At 37.2% G+C, this 19,478-nt stretch overlaps 1 protein-coding gene and 1 non-coding gene across 2 annotated transcripts in view; both read left to right on the forward strand.

Annotated features, from left to right (window-relative positions):
* LOC145316479 (uncharacterized) overlaps positions 1-14,038 on the forward strand; it is a 14,191-nt gene extending 153 nt beyond the window's left edge. The window contains exons 2-6 of the mRNA XM_080157020.1: positions 902-1,010; positions 10,642-11,287; positions 11,646-11,876; positions 12,416-12,738; positions 13,381-14,038. Of these exons, the coding sequence (XP_080013146.1) occupies positions 904-1,010; positions 10,642-11,287; positions 11,646-11,876; positions 12,416-12,738; positions 13,381-13,498 (1,425 nt within the window). The 5' untranslated portion in view covers positions 902-903 and the 3' untranslated portion in view covers positions 13,499-14,038. The remainder of the gene's footprint in view (positions 1-901; positions 1,011-10,641; positions 11,288-11,645; positions 11,877-12,415; positions 12,739-13,380) is intronic.
* Positions 14,039-18,372: 4,334 nt separating this feature from the next.
* Positions 18,373-18,568, forward strand: LOC145318437 (small nucleolar RNA U3). The gene has a single exon (XR_013879331.1). It is a non-coding gene; the product is annotated as a small nucleolar RNA U3 (small nucleolar RNA).
* The last annotated feature ends 910 nt before the right edge of the window (positions 18,569-19,478 follow it).

Here is a 19,478-nt window from a genome sequence, read left to right on the forward strand (position 1 = left end):
GCATAAAAATTAAGGAGAATTAAGAGCATATGATAGAAACAAGAACCACGAAACCTTTTTATATACTTTTTTAATATTTATACTTTGTAGCATGGCTGATAGACTGACGGACAAAGTAAATTAGATAATGGATGCTCATTGGTATAGAAAATCTTCACAAAGAAAATCGTCCGTCTATCTTGAATATTAGCTGAGAAAAGCACATTTCCCCCATAGTGCTACTGACGGACAGACAGACAGTGAATTATATTTTAGCTTGACTACTAAAAGGGATAGTTGCCTCAAGTGCATTTCAGAAAAAAATATTTCAAGCTAAGTTATAAATATACCATCAAACAGTTTTAATATTGTACTAGCGGCTACGCCCCTAGAGGCCTCTAGTGGCACTTTAAATGTTTTTGTTTATTAAAGTCTCTACGATAATTTTTTTTTACGTACGATACCTCTTTATTTGACGTTGGAGTCTCTCATAAATTTTTAAAAATTTTGATTTTTTTTGTCACATCTCTTAGGAGGGTGGTGGTACCCTCCCCCAAAATAGTTATAAACCTTCCCGGTACCTAATCTACATGGTAGAAAATTTAATTTCTTTCAGATATATGCCATATAAATGTAGTTTAAACCATTAACCAGTAAAAAAATATGCGGCTTACTAACTTAGGTCCAAATGCATTTCGTGCAACTACCCCTTATATTAAAGTCGGGTAGTTTTCATCCGAGGGGGATGGTAGGTATTACTTCAGTACCAGAAGATATTAAAGATATAAAAACTTTGCAAGAAAAAAAGACAAAGCTGGGGTTGCGCGTTTTACCTCCGATTTAATAGTGATAAGTGTCATGCTACTATGGGAAATTCAAAACAACACTCCAGGAACTTTTTACTAATGAAACTTGTGTTAAGAGATGAGCGAAGAATTGAACGTGATGATACGTGACAGCGTGGACAGTGGTATGGGGTCACCCTCACCCAAATCATCCTGGTCTAGGGGCTGGGGTAGGAGGTGTAATAGGTAAATAATTAACACCTTGTAGATTTGCATTATCAGTGTTAGCTTAAGGTTCCATTTTCTAGTGGGGGAAAGTTACAAAAGCATATTTGACAGGGTTGCGATATTTCTTACATTTAGTTAAATACTTTCTGTTAAAATAGGGTAAAATGGCTGTTTGGATAATGCCAACCCCAGCTGTCATGCACTAACAAGCTATACTCTTTCCAGCATTATATTAGCATTATTATATACTGAAATGGAACACAAATACACTTTATAAGTCATAAACGAAACCTCATTCTACACTCTGTAATGGATAAAGATCGGTTCATTAAGTCAAACTACAGATCAATATAAAACTTAGGTTTATTGATAACCAGGGATGATAGGGCATAACATAACACAAATAATAATTATATAAATAATTACATGATAAAACTATAGGTAGGTATTGGTTCAGTAGGCGGCTGTCAGTCCAGGATCCTGCAACATGGATATATCAACATTGCTTCATTTTCCTTTACGGTCCTTTTTCTTGGCAGCACGTCTTTCCTTTTTGCTCAATCTCAGCGATTCCATGTCCTCGTATAATTTCTTATTTTCATCATACAAGTCTTGTTTGATTCGGGCCAGGCGGTCGTACTGTTTGTCCGTGTAGTCGTTCAGTCTGCGCAGGTGCTCATTCTCTGCTTTCAGGCGAAGAATTTCAGTCTCTGATTCTACTTCTCTTTTTTCTTTGAGAAGCTCGAGTTCGAGTTTGAGGGATTCATGAGCCACATTTAATTGCGTGAGCTCAAAACATTTGGCATGATAAAGTTCACTTATCTTTTCAGAAATCCGAGCCGATTCTCTCTCTTGTCCATGCGGGTCACGAGTGGATGTACGTCCGCGGGCTACTCTGTGAAGCAACCTCTCAAGGAGGCCAATGGAATTTGGCGACCTCGCTCCTTGTGCTCTCCTAGCACCACTCACCATGCTGTCCGAGCGTTCGCGGCTGAGGGTCCTATGGCTTCCCTTTCTCTGCTGCGTCTTCTTGGAGGCACTGCGGGATCTTCGACCTCTATAAAGTCCACGTGACTTTAAGATGGAAAGCAGGTACTCGTCGTTGACATAATCAGGACTCATGCCCAGCGGTAAAGGCAGCGCCAGCGGATGCAGCTGCTTGTCAGACAGCTTCGGGGGATTTTTGTAGGCTGACTGGAAATGCTGTCCTAGCCAGATTTTGGTTAGCGTGGCGGCGGCTTCTGTGGGTGTACGCCCAAGACTCTTCTTGGTAAAATATTCTTCATACATCTGCGAGAAGGTGACAAACTGGCCATTGCCGGCGGGCTGCAAGAATATCTTGTGTAAGCTTAGGGCCTGGAGGCCACAGCGGGCGGTGTGGTTCCTTATGAAGGTGTTCAGGTCGTTGATGTCCGGCCAGTGGCGTTCCAGGTCAGGGGCGTACCTCGCGGTAGACCACGTGACCCGGTGCCGGCCGGACATCTCAGCTGCTTCGCTTACGGCTTTGATCGCCGACTCCAGATCCTCCTGGGTCTCTTCAAGGAACACGGCCAACATGACATCAATGGTGATGAAGAGGGGACGTCTCTCTCTTTCCATCAGGGATTAAAGGCCCTCACAAAACTCTTGGAAATTTTGGTTTTTAATTTCCTTAAGCACAATATGGGGACTTTTTGATACCCCAGTCTCATCGACGGTGTAGTCGCTGAAATGCATGTAGATGGGGGACTCCCGGGACTCCTTCTCCTTCTCGGGCTCGACCTGCATCTGCGCCTCCTCCTGGGTGCCGACGGTCTCCTCCTCCTCCCAAAAACCAGACTCGTGGCTCGACATTCTAAAATTTGGATATAAAATTAGAATTTTGAAAAATAAAAATTGATTTTTGTGAGAAAAGGAAGCAAGTTTACATTTGTAAAAGAAAACTTTAATTGTAATTTTTGAAAAATAATTGAAAATGATAAATTCTATGTTTTGTGAAACACATTGAAAAATAATAATTGATTGACAAAAAAAAAAACTCGTTTAATAGATTTGATTTGAAAAGAGAACTATTAATTTTAATATTGGATATAATGAAGTTGGGATCTTTGTTTGAAAACAAGAAACTTCTTTAATATAAAATGATTATTAAAAAAACGCGTACTTTAAGAAGATTTTTGGAAAAAAAGCGTTTTTATAGACAATATTTGAAGGAAAAAAATACCTTGTAGTTGGTTCACGGATTTGGAAATATTCCGGAGGTCGTATGAGCTTGAAGATCTCAAAAACGGATGATTTCGACTTGGAAAAACACATTAAAAAGTAACTTTTGTTTTTGTATAAAGACCAATGGGGAATTAACGCGTCAGAAATTCTGTTATTTCCGTATTGTTTCGGATGTTTTGAATGCCGCTGATGTGCGCATTTTGTTGTGTTGCGTGGTAGTTCGAAATTTGGGAATTTTAATAGCGTATTTCCGGAAAAAATAGGCTACAACGCAACATTGATTGGAAAGTCTGTATGTAAGTAAAGTCGTCTTTTAGGATTGAGTAATTAAAGACGGGAATAATGAGATTGAGTGAGGTAGAAAGGAAACGCCATACGAAGGTTTGAAAACATATATTTATAATAAAATACAATAAAATGGAATACAGTATTTTTGGCGATAAAATTGTATATACAGCTGTTTTTCTGAGGACAGAATCAAGTATTTGGATTTACTTGATTGCTCTGATGTATTCAGAGCCTAATCTTCCTGATTGAAGAATCATCATGATTTTGTTAGGGTTTACTCCCTTTTTGGTTAGGATATCAGCTGCTTGCAGCTCTCCAGGGACCCAGACTAACTTCTTGATCTCCTTGTCTGCAATCCACTGTTTCACCATGCCAATCTCTCTACGTAGTCTGCGTTCTCCAACATCTGTGGCACTGTGTACTGCTAGATGGGCATCCTTGTTGTCCACAATGGCAGTGATGGGAAAATCAAAATTGTCACCAAGTATCTCTTTCAGAAACCATCTGGTGGCTATTGAAGCATCAATACCAGCTGTCATGCTCATGGTTTCAGCTGCTAGGGTTGAGTTGGTTACTCTCTGGATTTTGTTGGATCTCCATTCAATTGGAGCACAGAGACCAGTGTTGGGATTCACTAGAAACACTATGTAACCTTGTGCACTGTCCACTCCTTCATTCAAGTTGCCAAAGCTGGCATCTGTGAATGACCAAATCTCAGTTTGTTTGAAGTCCCTAAGGTTGCTTATCCTGATTTTTGCAACTTCTTTTAACTTCATCATTGTCTTCCTTGCATTCTTCAGATCAGCCACTGTTCCTTTCTGCATTTTTGTCGATGCATCAATCATTTCAAAAGCTAGGTCAGGTCTTGTGGCTCTGACAGTCCAGTTGATTGCTCCTGTCATTTGTCTGATAAGAGTCAGTTCCTCTGGTGTCATGTTATCGCTGACTTGACTCAGTCTCTTTGCTTCAATTTGAGGTATCTTGACTGTTTCAACATACTTCTCCTGATCAAGAGTGATACCTTGGCTGTCTTGTGTCAACATGAAACCAGTGTACATGAATGAGTCACTTTCAGATTTGCCTATCTGAAAGATGTTTAGAACTTTGGGAAGAATCTCCTTGTTGAAGTATTCTGTACCACAATGTATAAAATCGTCCACATGTAGGCCAATGACACCTATTAGCTCTCCATTCTGATCCTGGAAGAAAAAGAATCCAGAGTCATAGATTGACTTCTTGAAGCCAATTTTTTCTAGATTGTACTTGACTTTCTCATACCATTTCTTGCTGGCATCTTTCAACCCATAAAGGCATTTTCTTAGCCTCCAGAGCTTCTTTGTCAAATTAGCTTCCTTGGGAGGTTTCACCAGCACCGTTCTGTCTAACTCGTTTCCTTGGAGAAAGGCTGACTTGACATCGCTGGCTCCTATTACCCAGCCTTTGGTGGCCGCTATGGTTAAGAGAATCCTAAGAGTGTGTTTGTGCATGGTTGGTGACTCCTTGGAGACTTCTTGTGTCTCCTGGTATCCTTTTGCAGTTAACCTGGCTCTTACTTCTTCTCCTTTCATTGTAATCACCCAAAGTGTTGTGATATATTCTTGTCCTTCGTCTTCAATAATATCATAGGTGTGAAAATGTTTCAATTTATCAAGCTCCTTTTGTTTGGCTTCCAATGCTTCTGGTGTGTTTGTATCTTCCTTTGCCACTAGAACTGCTAGGATCTCCTCTGGTAGGTTTTTGTCAGAATTGTCCTGTCTTTCTTCTCTCTCTATTCTGGGTTCCTCCACTTTTCTAATCTCCAGATTCTCGACATCGTCACTTAAAACTTCACCATTCTCCAGAGAGAAGTTATACCAGTTTGGGTACTTGCCTGTTCTTTTGCAGCTGCTTGTGACTGTAGCATTTTGCCAGTTGCCATCCAGTTTGATTTGTACCTTCTCTGCTTTCTTGAGGATGGTCCCTTGTTTGCTAGTCGGTTTCTTTGCTGGTCTGCCTGGTTTCCTTTTCTCTTTGTTGCTTGATTCTGCTTCTGTGTGATTGTCTGTTGTTTGTACATAATCGGTGATTTGTTCACTAGAATCATTGGAGTCTGCCCCTTCAGCAGTTGTCTCCTGGGTTGTAGCACTTTCAGCCGTTATCTCTTGGTTGGAGTCTGCACTTTCAACAGTTATCTCCTGAGTGTCTGCACTTTCAGCAGTTGTCTCTTGGTACACTACGTTTTCAGTAGGTAAGTTTGCGTCTGTTGTGTTTTGCTCTCTGATAGCAGCATCAATCTGTGACAGGTCAAATCTAGAGATTTCATGTGTCTTGTGGCTTTCTTTGGATGCTGAGGAGACAGCTTTGGTCTTTTCCTTAGCCTGAAGTTCCTCCTCTTCTGCTCTGATCTTCGCTGCTAGTTCAGGTTTAACAGGATGTAGTCTGTTAGCATGAACCTGTCCAAAGTATCTGCCATGTCTTACACAGATCACTTTTCCATCCTGATAAACTACTTTACCTGGGCCTAGCCATCTGTCATCAATGGCCCTTCTGTAGTAAACATAATCACCATGCTTATAAACATGTTGGGCTGTTCTCAGTTTAGTTCTGAGCGCTTGTTTCAGCTTCTCACAGTTCTGAGACTTGATAAAAGCTGCTCTACATTCATGCATAGCTTTCATTTGATCCTCAAGTGCCTTGCTCTGAGTCTTGATTTCCAAGACATTGGGAGACTCATCAATAATGTTTGGAAGATTAGGGAGTCTTCCATATACCAGTTGAAATGGTGAGAATCCGTACACTGTGGATAGTGAGTTCTGTGCTATGCAGGACCAGGCGAGTGCGGTTTCCAGGTCCATCTCTGGGAAGTCTACACGGACTCTAAGGAGAATATTGTCAATGAGTGCATGAATCCTCTCACACAACCCATTGCTCCATGGGCTATATGCTGCCGTAGTACACAGGATGATGTCTAACTTGCTCATTGCTTCCATCATTGCTGCTGCTGTGAATTCTGATCCTTGATCTGTGATTATTTTCTTGGGTTTCTGATAGTATCTGATCCAATGTGTCATTAGTGCTTTGATTACCTGTTCTGGTTGTTTGGATTTCAGTACTGTAGCAACAGTGAATCTGGTGAAGCAGTCAACCATGTAGAGTATTGGTATTCCGTTCCAGATTTTTAGGTCCATTGCAATAACTTGGTTGAAGTCATTTGCCATTGGATAAGCTACAGAAGGTTTGTCAGGTAGACGTTTTTTCATTATACAGCCTTCACAGCCGTCAATGATCTTATCAATCATCTCATCAAAGTGGTCTTTCCACTGTTCAGCACCTTTGAGAAGATCAACAAACTTTGATTTGCTGCCATGCCCAAATTGGCGATGCAACTTCTGGAGCATTTGATATTGTTGTCTTACGGTGGATTTTTCTAGATCAATGAGCATCACATTTTCCATTACCATTGAGTCTTCGTTGTCATCTTGACCAAGTAGGTTGATGATATAGTGGCCTGCACTTGTGGTGTGTAGTTTGATGTGTTTACCGTTGGCTGTGGCTGTGTCATCAATGAGATTGATTGCTATCCCCAGTTGTTTCATGTGTTCTTTGGACAACAGAAGTGGAATATCTGAGTCTATTACATCAATAGCTAACTCATGGATAGTGTTAGCTATGAGAATAGGGATCTTGTAAATACCCTGTGAGTGTAATGATTGCTGGTTACCAAAAGTAAATCTAGTTTTACTTTGGTGTGGTCCAGATAATTTGTGCTTTAAGTGTTTGGGAATAGCATCCATGTAGATTTTTAGCCACTTCATACCTGTGACTGAGGAAGAGCAGCAGGTATCTAATGCTGCGGCATTTAATGCCTCTGCTGTGAATTTGGACAATTCATTCTTATCTGTGGTGAAGAAGATGTGTTTTTGAGAATCACTTTCTTCTTCTCTCTCAATTTCTTTAAGGATGTGCTCTGGAATGTCGTCTTCCGCACCAGAGTTTTCACCCTCAATGACAAAAGCTTGTCTATTAGTCTTTTGTTTATGTGTATTGTTTTGGAGTTTTAGGAAGTAAGGGCATTCTCTTTGTAAGTGTCTTATTGACATACAAGATCTGCATTGTAAAATGCGCCCCCTTTGATCCTTTGGATTGATCCCCTCCCCTGAATTCTGATAATTTGGGGAAGCACCATTTTGGTTGTAATTATTTTGAAAATTTTTAGCCCCTTGCTGTGAATTATTCCCTTTTTGTTGAGAATTGTTTCCCCTTTGATTTGAATAATTACCCCTTTGTTGAAAATTGTTCCCCCCTTGTTTGCCTTTTTGGTAATTATTGCGGTTTTGCCAAGTTGCAAAGGCTTCTGCATGTTGTGCCATAAATGCATCTGATAGCACACTTGAGTTGTCTTCTTTTTGTAAACCGAAGACATTAGTTAACATGTCAAACATTTTTTATTTGACATTTTCATACAGTTTTGCGTCATCTGACAAATCTACTACAGAGTTGAGTAGTTCTATTTGTTGTGACGTCAGATTTGCATTGTTCATTAAGAACCCTGCTTTGATGTCTGTGGAGAGTGTCGTTAATCCCGCGTTTTCCGCTTTTGCTACTAAATACTCAAAATGCTTCGCATACTCTGCAAACTCTTGTCCTTGTTTTCTCTTAAACTCTACAATTTCTCTGAGACAATGAAATTTTAGGGATTTTGAAGGTTTCCCAATGTGCGTGTCTAGGAATTCAAGAATTTTTGTAACGGAATTTTCGTCTGACGCTATTTCTGTGGGCCTATGTTTTTGAAAAAGTTGCCGTTGAATGTTATCCCCAAAGTGGGCATGTTCATTTTTGATACCGGCCAGTAGTAACGCCCCCCTTTTCGATTTTGGAATGTCTGTTATAATGTTCCAAAGTGTAACATTATCTTTGTAGTCTGCATATAGGGAATAATCAGACAATTTGGGCGCGTCTGTCATTACTTTAATTTCCGTCATTTTGTTGGTGTTGAATGAGGTTTCAGTTGTTTGTAAATTCACTGAACTCTCTTGAGTTTTGGAAATATTTAGTAAGGAATTATTTTTCTTACGTTTTTGTTTGATTAGATCTATGAGGGGGTGGGTGTTTTTTATAGATTTAGATACTCTCCCCTTGTTTTTGATATGACGGGGTTTGGCTTTACCCATGTATTTTGGAAAACGATTTTTGCGCTACTTTGTTTGGATATAATTGTTCTTGTTATATCGCACGGACAGTATTCTTATGAATTTGGAAAAAAATTAACACTTTCAAATATTTTATTTATTTGGAAATTAAAGTAAAGAAATGCTTATTATTGAATTTATTTATTTATACATATATAAGGATAATATACAGGGTGCGCCACATAAATCCGGACTTTTTTTAAACGGCCATAGCGCCAAAACTACTTGACCAATCAGGACGTTTGACCCTACTATAAAAAGCTTAGGTAATGACCTTTTTGCCCATGAAAATCTTTGGACGATGGAGGACGTGTACGCCGAGCTGGCCGCGCATATGTTTAACAAGGCAGATTCGAATTGCGCAGATAAATTACCGTGGATTTATGACTTGGGACTACTAAATCTGACCTCAGCCCATTTGTAGGTGAGATGTACTAATGAAACTTGCTGGAGATACTATCAGATACCTAGTGAAAACACTAGAAAAGTCTAGAGCTCTCTATCCCAGCTGACTTGGCTGTAGTACTCCGACAAAGTGGATCGTGGTAGATTTTAAGATGTCAAAAACGTCAAAAATCTTGAAAATTTCTCGGTTCTTGACTTTAGGGGCCCATATGGAACCTTGAAACTCGTTTTAGACTATGTATTGCGCTGATAACCCTATCTTAATCTTCGTGCCATTTTTAAAAAGGTATAAAACGTTGTTCTAGCTTAACTGTGGCCCAAATGAGAGCCGCCGTGTCAAAGGGTAGCTTTAAAGATAGGTTAATTTGGATCCTGCTGTTACTCACTCCTGAAGGAGATGTGGCCTCCCAGCAGCCCCGATCTTAATCCAATGGACTTTTGGGCCTGGAGCGCCATTAAAGCATGTACCAATAGACGCGCCCATACCAAAAAGACCTCTCTCATTGCTCCTATCATGGAGAACTTCGCCTGCTTGAACAGGGACATGGTGACCAGGGTCGGCGGGCGGTTCAGGGGGCAGGTAGAGGCGGTGATTGAGGCTGGCGGCAATTTTAATAAATAATCTAATAGTCATAAACCTAGGTTGCTTCCCAGTTTTTAAAATTCAAAAAAATCTTTAAAATTGACGATTTTATGTTTATTTGTTTAAAAATAAGAAAAAGTCCGGATTTATGTGGTGCACCCTGTATAATATCAATTTATTGTATATAATTGATGATCAACATATGACTGACAAATTTGTACAATTTGTATCACAATTTTTGGAAATATCTTGAGCTTTCCCAGCTCCAACAAAATTACATTTTTAATCACCGGCCAATCTACGGGCCTAAACAATTTTGTGTTTATATAATAATGCTATCTTGTCTTTTGGAATAGAGCAAACACCGACCTCTACGGGTCTAAACTTGAAAAAAAATAATGCCTGGATTTAGTATATTGTTAGCATGAGTGCCGTAGATCTTTTGCAAAAAAAAACTAGCTACTGCTACTATTGTTAAAATAGGGTAAAATGGCTGTTTGGATAATGCCAACCCCAGCTGTCATGCACTAACAAGCTATACTCTTTCCAGCATTATATTAGCATTATTATATACTGAAATGGAACACAAATACACTTTATAAGTCATAAACGAAACCTCATTCTACACTCTGTAATGGATAAAGATCGGTTCATTAAGTCAAACTACAGATCAATATAAAACTTAGGTTTATTGATAACCAGGGATGATAGGGCATAACATAACACAAATAATAATTATATAAATAATTACATGATAAAACTATAGGTAGGTATTGGTTCAGTAGGCGGCTGTCAGTCCAGGATCCTGCAACATGGATATATCAACACTTTCTTCTCAATTTCATTATAAAACTAAAAATGTTTGCTTTTATCCCACTAGAAAATATTTTAAACCACAAAAAATCCGGGACTTTTTGCTATTTTAAGTAAGGTATCTGAAACCAAGATGCACTCTCAAAGAGATTTCTTATTCCAAATCAAATTATTATTGATAATATAGGCGAGCAGAGTTACAAAAATTGGAGCTAATTAAGGAGGCATTACAAGAATTAAGTGAATCATATGGAGCAGAAATTAAACTAATGTACAATCCCCGCAGTCATCCAAACCTGAAAAGTTTGAATCTGAACAGAACCGTGCTGGCATTTCCTGTACGCGAACTGGAGCCTGGACTAGCACCTGCCAGGTGGACATACCAGCCAGGTTTCTTTATCCAGCGGGCGGGTATAACAAAGACTGATGTACTGGAGAACAGATTGCCAAATATTCCCGAGGGGGGACACTGTATTATAAGCAATGGACTGGCCATAGATCTGTACAGGATGGCTGAAAATGATGAGAAATTAATGCCGGCTGTCATTAAATTCATTTTTACCTTCCTCGAGCTAAAATTTCCTGATCCCGTGACAGCTCGGGCCGTTGAGTTGACCCAAAATCATATTAAACACAACATTAACTACATGCAGGGTTGTTCAAAGAAGGAGATTGCAAGATTTATGTTTTCTCCTGTTGAAGTACCTGCTGAGGTTTGTGAGATAGCCTCGCTGCTGGAGGATTCAGAGGAGACTTTGATGAGTTCCTTGGATTCTCTGTTTCCATCTGACTGTGGTCCTCTACCTCCTGGTACAGTCAACTTTATAGATCAGGTAAAGATTAAAGTTATACACAGCTTTCCGCGGATATCAAAATGAAAAATTTTAAGATTAAAACCAATTTTGTTAGCCCCGAGGGGCCGAAGTCCTGGACTAACTAAACTATTAATATTATGATTTCTATTTTAATATTCGTTGAAAATTGTCGACTGTAATACCAACATTTATTTTATTTCTGTTGTAATTTGCAGATAGGGAGTGGGTAACTGCAGAAAATATCTTATTATTTAATTACTTCAAGAATTGGGTTTTATTATGTCCCTTTTGTCACCTTAAACATACAATATGAATATAATATTTAACATACATTAAATTTAATGTTTTACTGTCAAATTAATCTTTAATTTTCTAGAATAACATGCTTTGTACCTTGGGTATTGTGGAGAATCCGATCTCCTCAGAAACTACCTTCCCCGAGCCTCATACAAGTGTACCTGAACCTGAAATGACAAGTCCAGTGATCCATCCAGGCCAGAGAAAAAGCCTGGAGGCTGTGTCCAAGGAACAGGATCCAGGTGGCAGTCAAGATGATGCCACGTGCCAAGAGCAAACTCTTCAGGTTGTCTGGTCAGATGAAAATCAGGTTTGGACGTTTAATCATCATTTGTCATAGTTATCATTCTTTTTATTAGATAAATGTTCCCAAAGATAAAGTATTTTTTTATCTTTACCATTTTAATGTTAGGTAATTCATAAGGAATATAATCGTGGGATAGAAGTTAACTTTTAACATACTAATCATTAAAAAATACAAATCATTGGAAATATATATTAATTACAATTGTGAATTAGCTTACTTACTTTTCAAATTGAACAACCCCTTTAATATCTGATATAGTTTATGGTTTAAAGCAGAGAGAGAGAGAGGACAATGGACTGTTTGTTAATCACACTAGTCCCTATAGTTTTATGATAACGTTTTCTTATTCATTGGCTTTACAACTGGGTACTTAAGTTAATTTTCATTGGTTGTTTCATTAAGCTGGACGTTCAAACGTATCAACAACTAATTTTAATCTACAGAAGGGGTAATTTTGTGTATAATCATTGGGGATATACATTAATTTATCGGCCATTGTCTTAACCCTTTGATCCCTGGGTTTAAACGCATTCTTTGTTCAGGAGAATTACCAGATTATTGAAACAGAGAATGAGATGTTTTCAGTGACAGCTGCAGTGTACACACCACAGGCTGAACTAACAGCTGACTCAACGGTCGAGTCAGCTGATCTAAACTGTCAGATTGACCAATCAGATGTTTTTCACGCAGCAGCAATAAATGAATCCAGTGCAGGATGTCTAGTCCAGGAGGATACAGGTTCAGCGCCTGCAGAATACCAACAAACTAAGTCAGAGCACCAAACACATCAACACACTAAGTCAGAAAAATCCAAAACAAAGATTAGTCGATTGGCCAAAAGAAAACGGCTTGACTGCAGTTCAAAGTAAGATTAATTAGATTTACAACATACATTTTTAAAAGACAATATTTTTTTTCGCGGATTTACATTTAAAATATATTAGAAGATGCGCTCTAGGGGCTTTGTATTCTAAGAGGTAAGAAGGGCAGGGGGCAAAAAAAAACGCCTTAAATAAACCCGGCAACTATGTGAAGCCTTCTCAAAAAGGAGAACTTAATTATTTTAGTAGTTAATGAAATCTTAAGCTACAAACAAAAAAAGCTTTCTACTTTATATAAAGGATACCTCATACCTAAAAATATCGTGAAATTGGTATCCAAAAAAAACTTTCACAAAGTATTCGTTATTTCATATTATTAATAATAAACATTCACCAACATATTCTTTGTGTGCCATAAATACATGATCTCTGACAAGTAATAATGAATTATATGGAGAAAAAAACAATAAGAACGAAACTTTTCTACAATTGGGGTGTGTCCGTCCGGTCTACGGAGAACGGTGTAACGGATATCCTAGTAAATTTGAGCTTCTTTGTTTCTATTTTAAAACGGTAGGTATTAAGTTTTCAGTAACACTTAAAGAAAATATCTGAAGACTATTGAGTCTACTTTAATTTAATCGCTAATCTTTTGTTCTTTCTATTTTAATCTTTATAATTTTTAGGGAAAATTTGGAAGGCGAATCAGATTCTACCCTCACAGAAAACGTAGAATCACACGAGTCCAAAAGATCTTCGCGAGTTAGAAGTGTCCCCGCAAAATTGAAAGATTTTCAAATATAGTTTATTTAAGAGTCATTTGAATATACATTTCAGACTCACATAGATTGTGCATCTGTAGATAGACTATTTTGCCAACAACTTTTTGTGTCATTAGTCGTGATATCATTGTTCCTATACAGATTTTTGCTAAAACACAACCTAAATAATTTTATAGACTCGCAAATTTTACTTCTAAACCCATTTTTTTAAAAAACAAGACTGCTTTTATAAGCATTATGACATTTTTTATCTGAATTCCACACTTGTATTTTTAAGACATTTATATACTATTTGAAATCAATATTATAATATTATTATGAAAATTTGCTATAACTGTTGCATAAACAATTTTACTTACCTACTTAATTTTAAAACAGGGATTTTAATTTAAAGTCGAGAGAAAAAATAAAATGTTTGTTTATTTGTAAAAGTAAATGTTTTTTATCTTCAATTTTTTCCTTTAAACCAACGGCATTTGTACAGAAAACAGAATTTTAGTTGTATAATTATCTACATTTAATACTGTATCTCAATATAAAGAATACATATATTATAAACGTTTGTGATTTTATTCTATTAACCCTTGCTGAAAAAAGTTCCACCAATTCATAAGAAATTAAAGCTCTCGTTGTTTGTATGGCCCTAAACAATATTTTGAGATTGGGTAAAACTTTTTAATTGAAAAAGTCAGGCTCTATGGGACAAGTATGCAAAATAAAATTATCTTGCCGACGAGTGAAGTTAAGACAGGGGCGCTACCACAAGTTTCCAAAGTTTATTTTGATGCTGTTTCATGCATACTGTGTGTAATATTAGTGTAATAAATGATATTATATCAGTATTAAGTACGCTATTGTGGTCAGGCAATATTAATACACAATAGAGGTAATATAGAGACACACTCTAAATCCGCCAATAGGAGAATAGTGGAGGTACATTCCAGACATATCATTGCTTGAAACACTACAGATTTTGGAGTGTATGGGGATTTATTTTTTTTCATTTTATTTGTTTCATAATCATATCTTTGGATACAACTTTACTTTGGTAAATTATTTCGAGTTAAATTTCTTACCTTGTTTTATGTGAAGCATATAACAAAACACATGGAAGTCAGTTATGAATAGTTGAAATTCTTTAAATAAAGTTAGCTTTCTAAAATTTATATCGTTGAAAAAAATCGTCGCCCGTATTGTGAATATAACAAAAAAAGTAAGGATTTGTCTGCTAAAAATCACTTTTTTAAGTTTGACAAAAAATTGGGTCAAATGAACCATCTAGATATATTATATATATTATTAAATAAACAAAAGGGAATCTCATGTACTTCATTTTATTCTGATATCTTAATGGATAAGTTAATGGACGTTTCAGGGATCTATAGGGGTAAGACAATGGCCGTTAAATTGAATTGCAAATTCACAAAACTACCCCTTCTGTTGTTAAAAATAAGTGGTTGAAACGTTCAGACACTTTACTTAATGAACCAACCAATCAAAATAAAATGAAAGTCTCAGATATTTTGGGCCTGCTAATATGAAAACGTTATCATTGTAATCAGCTTATACCAACAATGAAATTAATTCGGAAAAAAATCACGAAACCTATACGTGTTTTTCAGCTGTCGTTGGGGGGCAACACATCGTAAAATTGACGACCTCTTCATTTGCCCCCCAAATTTTATTTTATATTTAATTCGCTTGTTGGTTATATATCTTATACCTGCATTGTAATAAACAGCCCATTGTCTCCTTTCTTCCTTCCTGGATAACAATCCCAATGTTGATAAACAAAATAACCACGTCTTTAGATTAAAATTATTGGTTGATACTTTTGGACTCTACTAGTTGAGAACTGACAAATCAAACTTCCTAAAAAGTACCCAAATATTTAATTGTACAAAACTATATGTATAACACTAGCGGATTCGCCTCTAGCCTCTAGAGCAACGTGGCGGAGCCGTTTGATTTTGATGCAGCTCCGCAGAGCCGTCTGTGATGATGGAAACTCCGGCTCCGACCTAAAATCAAGAAAAACTCGACATATTTTTTCCCTCATAAAAAAAACATTTTTTATTTTTGACTTTTGAAGGTTTTAAAAGTTAAATTTTTGATAAAAATGGACTTGAAAAACTTAATAAGGGCATTTGCACATGACAAAACAGAGTTACCAAATTATAATTTATAAAAAAAATCTCTTTATTTATCTAGTCCGGAGCCGTTTTTTAATGAAAATTACGTCTCCAGCAAAATATGGCGGCTCCGCAACACTGCTCTAGAGGCTTTGCCCAAAGAGGTTAGATCAACCGGATTTTTCGTATTTTAGATTTAAAAAGTAAAAATAAAAATTTTCAACCTTTTTTTTGGATGGGGGTTCATTTTCTTTTTTTTTTGGGGGGGGGGGGTTGTTGTACTTTGTATTATAGATGGTTGAATAACTTTGGGTATTAGTGTATTTTACAACCAACTTGCCAAGTGAACGGCCTTTATATATTACTAGCGGCTTCGCCCCTAGCCTCTAGGGGCTTTGCCCCATGAGGTAGTTAAAAAAAAATATAAAAAATTTCTACTCTCCCCCCCAATTTTTTAGGGGGGGGGGGAATTTCATTTTTGGAGGGATTGGGGGTGTCCCACCCCCCAAGAAAATAGCTTAAAACCACCACAGTATATAATCTAAAGAGTAGAATCCGATCGGTTCAGTGGTTACCGAGATCTTAAGGGACGGACAGACATTATTCTACTTTGTATAATGAGATTTTTTTTCAAATTTACGTTGAACATATTTTGCACGATTTAGTAGCAGAAGGTACCTTTTTAAAGTCTATAGCTAAGCTTAGTCTGGGCCTAAGTTTGAAGGAATTAAAGGGATAAGACAAAGGCCAATAAATTGATATACACCCCCAATAATAATGCACAAAATTATCTATTTTGCAGATTACAATTAGTGGTTGAAACGTTTGAACACTCAACTAAATGAACCAACCAATCAAAATTCTATAAAAGTCCCCAAAGTTGTTAAGTCAACAAAAGAGAAAACTTAATAATAAAATTTTGGGGACTATGGTAATAAAATGCCCAATGTCCCCACCCTCCCTGATCGCTGAAGGAGGACACGACAATTGTATTCTTAATTTTAGATTATTTCTTTATGCACAGTCTCCACGGGGGAGAATATACCTGCGGTGCCCTTACCCTGCGTGGCTTATCTGTAGCCTAACTTAAGATAACAATTACCACCAGAAAAAAACCTTCCCCCTAAAGTTTATTTAAAATAAAAGGGGATAAGGGTTCGATGCTCGACAATATCTCTAGTATGACACTAGGAAGTCCAGACTCAAACCCGACAGCAAACTAAAATTTAAAAACAAATACTCAGATGTCTTGAATTATTTATTACGCAACCTTAAGTGATACTGAATTGAATATGTGCCTTGAAAATTTAGTCTACTCGACCCGAATCCTATAAAAAATAGTTGGGGCACTCCGCTCGATTAATGTTAAGGCTTGTTGGATGGGTTATAAAGCTATGCTGGGGTTGAGGCTTATTGGGTTGCTAATAAAAGGCACGTGACCGATTTGTGAGGTTTTATGTGGAGGACGGGACTTTTTACACGAATACAGATACAAAAGCAATTATTCTGCTGGGTGTACAGACTTAGGGTGTTGTTGCTGTGGATGAGGCTTATTAGATGCCTAAACAATCCACGTAGCTGACAATGAGGCTTGTTGGGCGGCCACCCGGCTGATTTGTGAGGCTTTTATCAGCTGAGGGAGGCTGTTACTGCTAAGGCCAGGGTATCAGAATTCTGAGACACTTTTTGGTGGGGAAGAAGTATTTTTATCCTATATTATATAAAGTAGTAAGGTTTTTTTTGTCTGAAGCTTAAGATCTCAATAACTACTGAACTGTTTAGGTTTTCTATTTTAGGTCAGCTTCACATAGGTCCGCAATGGTTCAGATTTAAGTTTTTGGATGGTTTTAAGCTAGCCCCTTTCTGCCCTTTTGTACTCAGAGCACCTAGATGCTAGGGGTGCTGCCGCTAGTATATTTTAAACCTCCCAACTTAAGTAGTAATAAAAATGTCAACCTTGATTTCCACTTTGGCATACACCACACACACAGATAGATAAAAATGGATATAGTGTATACTTGAATAAATTGACAAGGGAAAATTTCTCGTCAATTTAGCTTGCTAATATAAACCTCATTTATTGTTCAGTTTATTGATCATCCAGTAGAAAGGGATGGGATAAAGGAGGTGGATGGGAGTAACGTTATTTTACCCAGCTGCGAGCCTCTCTTTATCAGAGAACATGAAAATCTTGTGCAATATCCATGTAATAATATGTCGATTTAGATAACCATTTTTATAACAGTTAAAATAGCTCAATAAAATTAGTTGACTAGGTTTGGAACTCCATAAATCTAATTGTTGTACCACACTAGATGCTCAAACTATTAAATGGACCTAAGATTTTTTAAAATAGGTCGACAAGGACAATTATGTCCCAAAGCAACACACACAGTATCAACATATCAAGTATCAGAATATAACAGGCCTCAGGAACTTGGGCGGCTTCGCCATCTCGTCCAAGGCAATTCTTTGTTTAATTACTCACACATAACCTGCCAAGGAGCAGCTGCAGAGTTTCTCTACAAACACGTGTGTTATGTAGTCGATAATTTGGCCACTAGGTGTCTCATTTTTTTCAATAGAAGACCTTCAACCGGAGGTTACATCAACAAAGTGTGTCACCAGCTATTTGAAAAAATTAAAAGATAGCATTTCTGAGGCGACACATCAACTGAATCAAGCTGTGTGTGGAGGTCTACAGCTGGTCAGCAGCCTATCTATAGTCTTTTTAATATATTTCCCAAAAAGGTCACTACATGGCAAGATTATACTTTACAGAATCATTTCTGTAGTATATATCCTTTCTTTCTTTCAAAACTGAAAGATAGCCAATCCATGATTGAAGGTTATGTCCTGAGCGTGAGAAGGCGTTCATGGTTCACTCCATCAACATGTCGATGATCGCTTGGAAGTCACTCTGTGATCTCCTAAATGGACCATGACATCGGCTGAGTGGTTAAATTTATATCTCTTTATTGTAAGCTAGTCATACACTACACAATTTCAAATACTGGCAGCTTAACAAACAAGCAGGGACCAAACTCATGCTTTGCACTTGTCAACAGACCCTTCTGCTTTGTTTCCGCTTTTACATAACTGATGAAAGAGAATACAATGAGAGGATTTTTATTAAAAAAAGATCAAACCTTCAGTGATCTAAAGGGTTAGGACAATGGCCGATAAATTGAGGAACATCCCCAATGCAATGTAATACACAAAATTACCCCTTCTGTAAATGAATCAACCAACTAAAATTAGAAGAAAGTCCCCAAGGTTGTTAATCCAACGAATAAGAAAACGTTACTTATTATAAGACTTGGGACTAGTGTAATAGACAGCCTGGTGTCCCCTCCCACAGTCAACATTTATATGAAAATTGGTCATAAAATTTCAACTTTTATTCTCATTTTGCAAAGCAAACAAATACTTAACAAGTTACTGAACAGTTTTTATTTGACAAATACCAGGGACAAGGGAAGTTCTTTCTGATCAACAATTCTATTAAAATCACGCAACTAATTCACGAAACCTTTAAAAGTTTTGAATGTTTGGGATGATTCAACTATTATAAAAAAGGGTTTATAGTAAAGTAGATAAGAGTTTAAATTCGCTAAATCTCAACACTAAACCTCACTATTAGATAAGAAATTAGCAGACCGTTTTTCAAAACAAACAAAAGAATTCTTACCAAACAATTCAAAAGTAGGGAGATTAAAAAAATATTTTTAATTACTTCGTAAAATTTAAATCTTTAATTTTTTTTCTTTTCCATAATATTTGTAACTGATTAAAGACAAAAAACAAAATATTTTAATAAATTTTTACTTTGATGCATTTTCAAACACTTTTATTAACTCCTTAAAGCAA

This window comes from Acartia tonsa, chromosome 4 (assembly GCF_053477335.1).
Source record: "Acartia tonsa isolate MP-2025a chromosome 4, ASM5347733v1, whole genome shotgun sequence".
NCBI classification, from domain to species: domain Eukaryota; kingdom Metazoa; phylum Arthropoda; class Copepoda; order Calanoida; family Acartiidae; genus Acartia; species Acartia tonsa.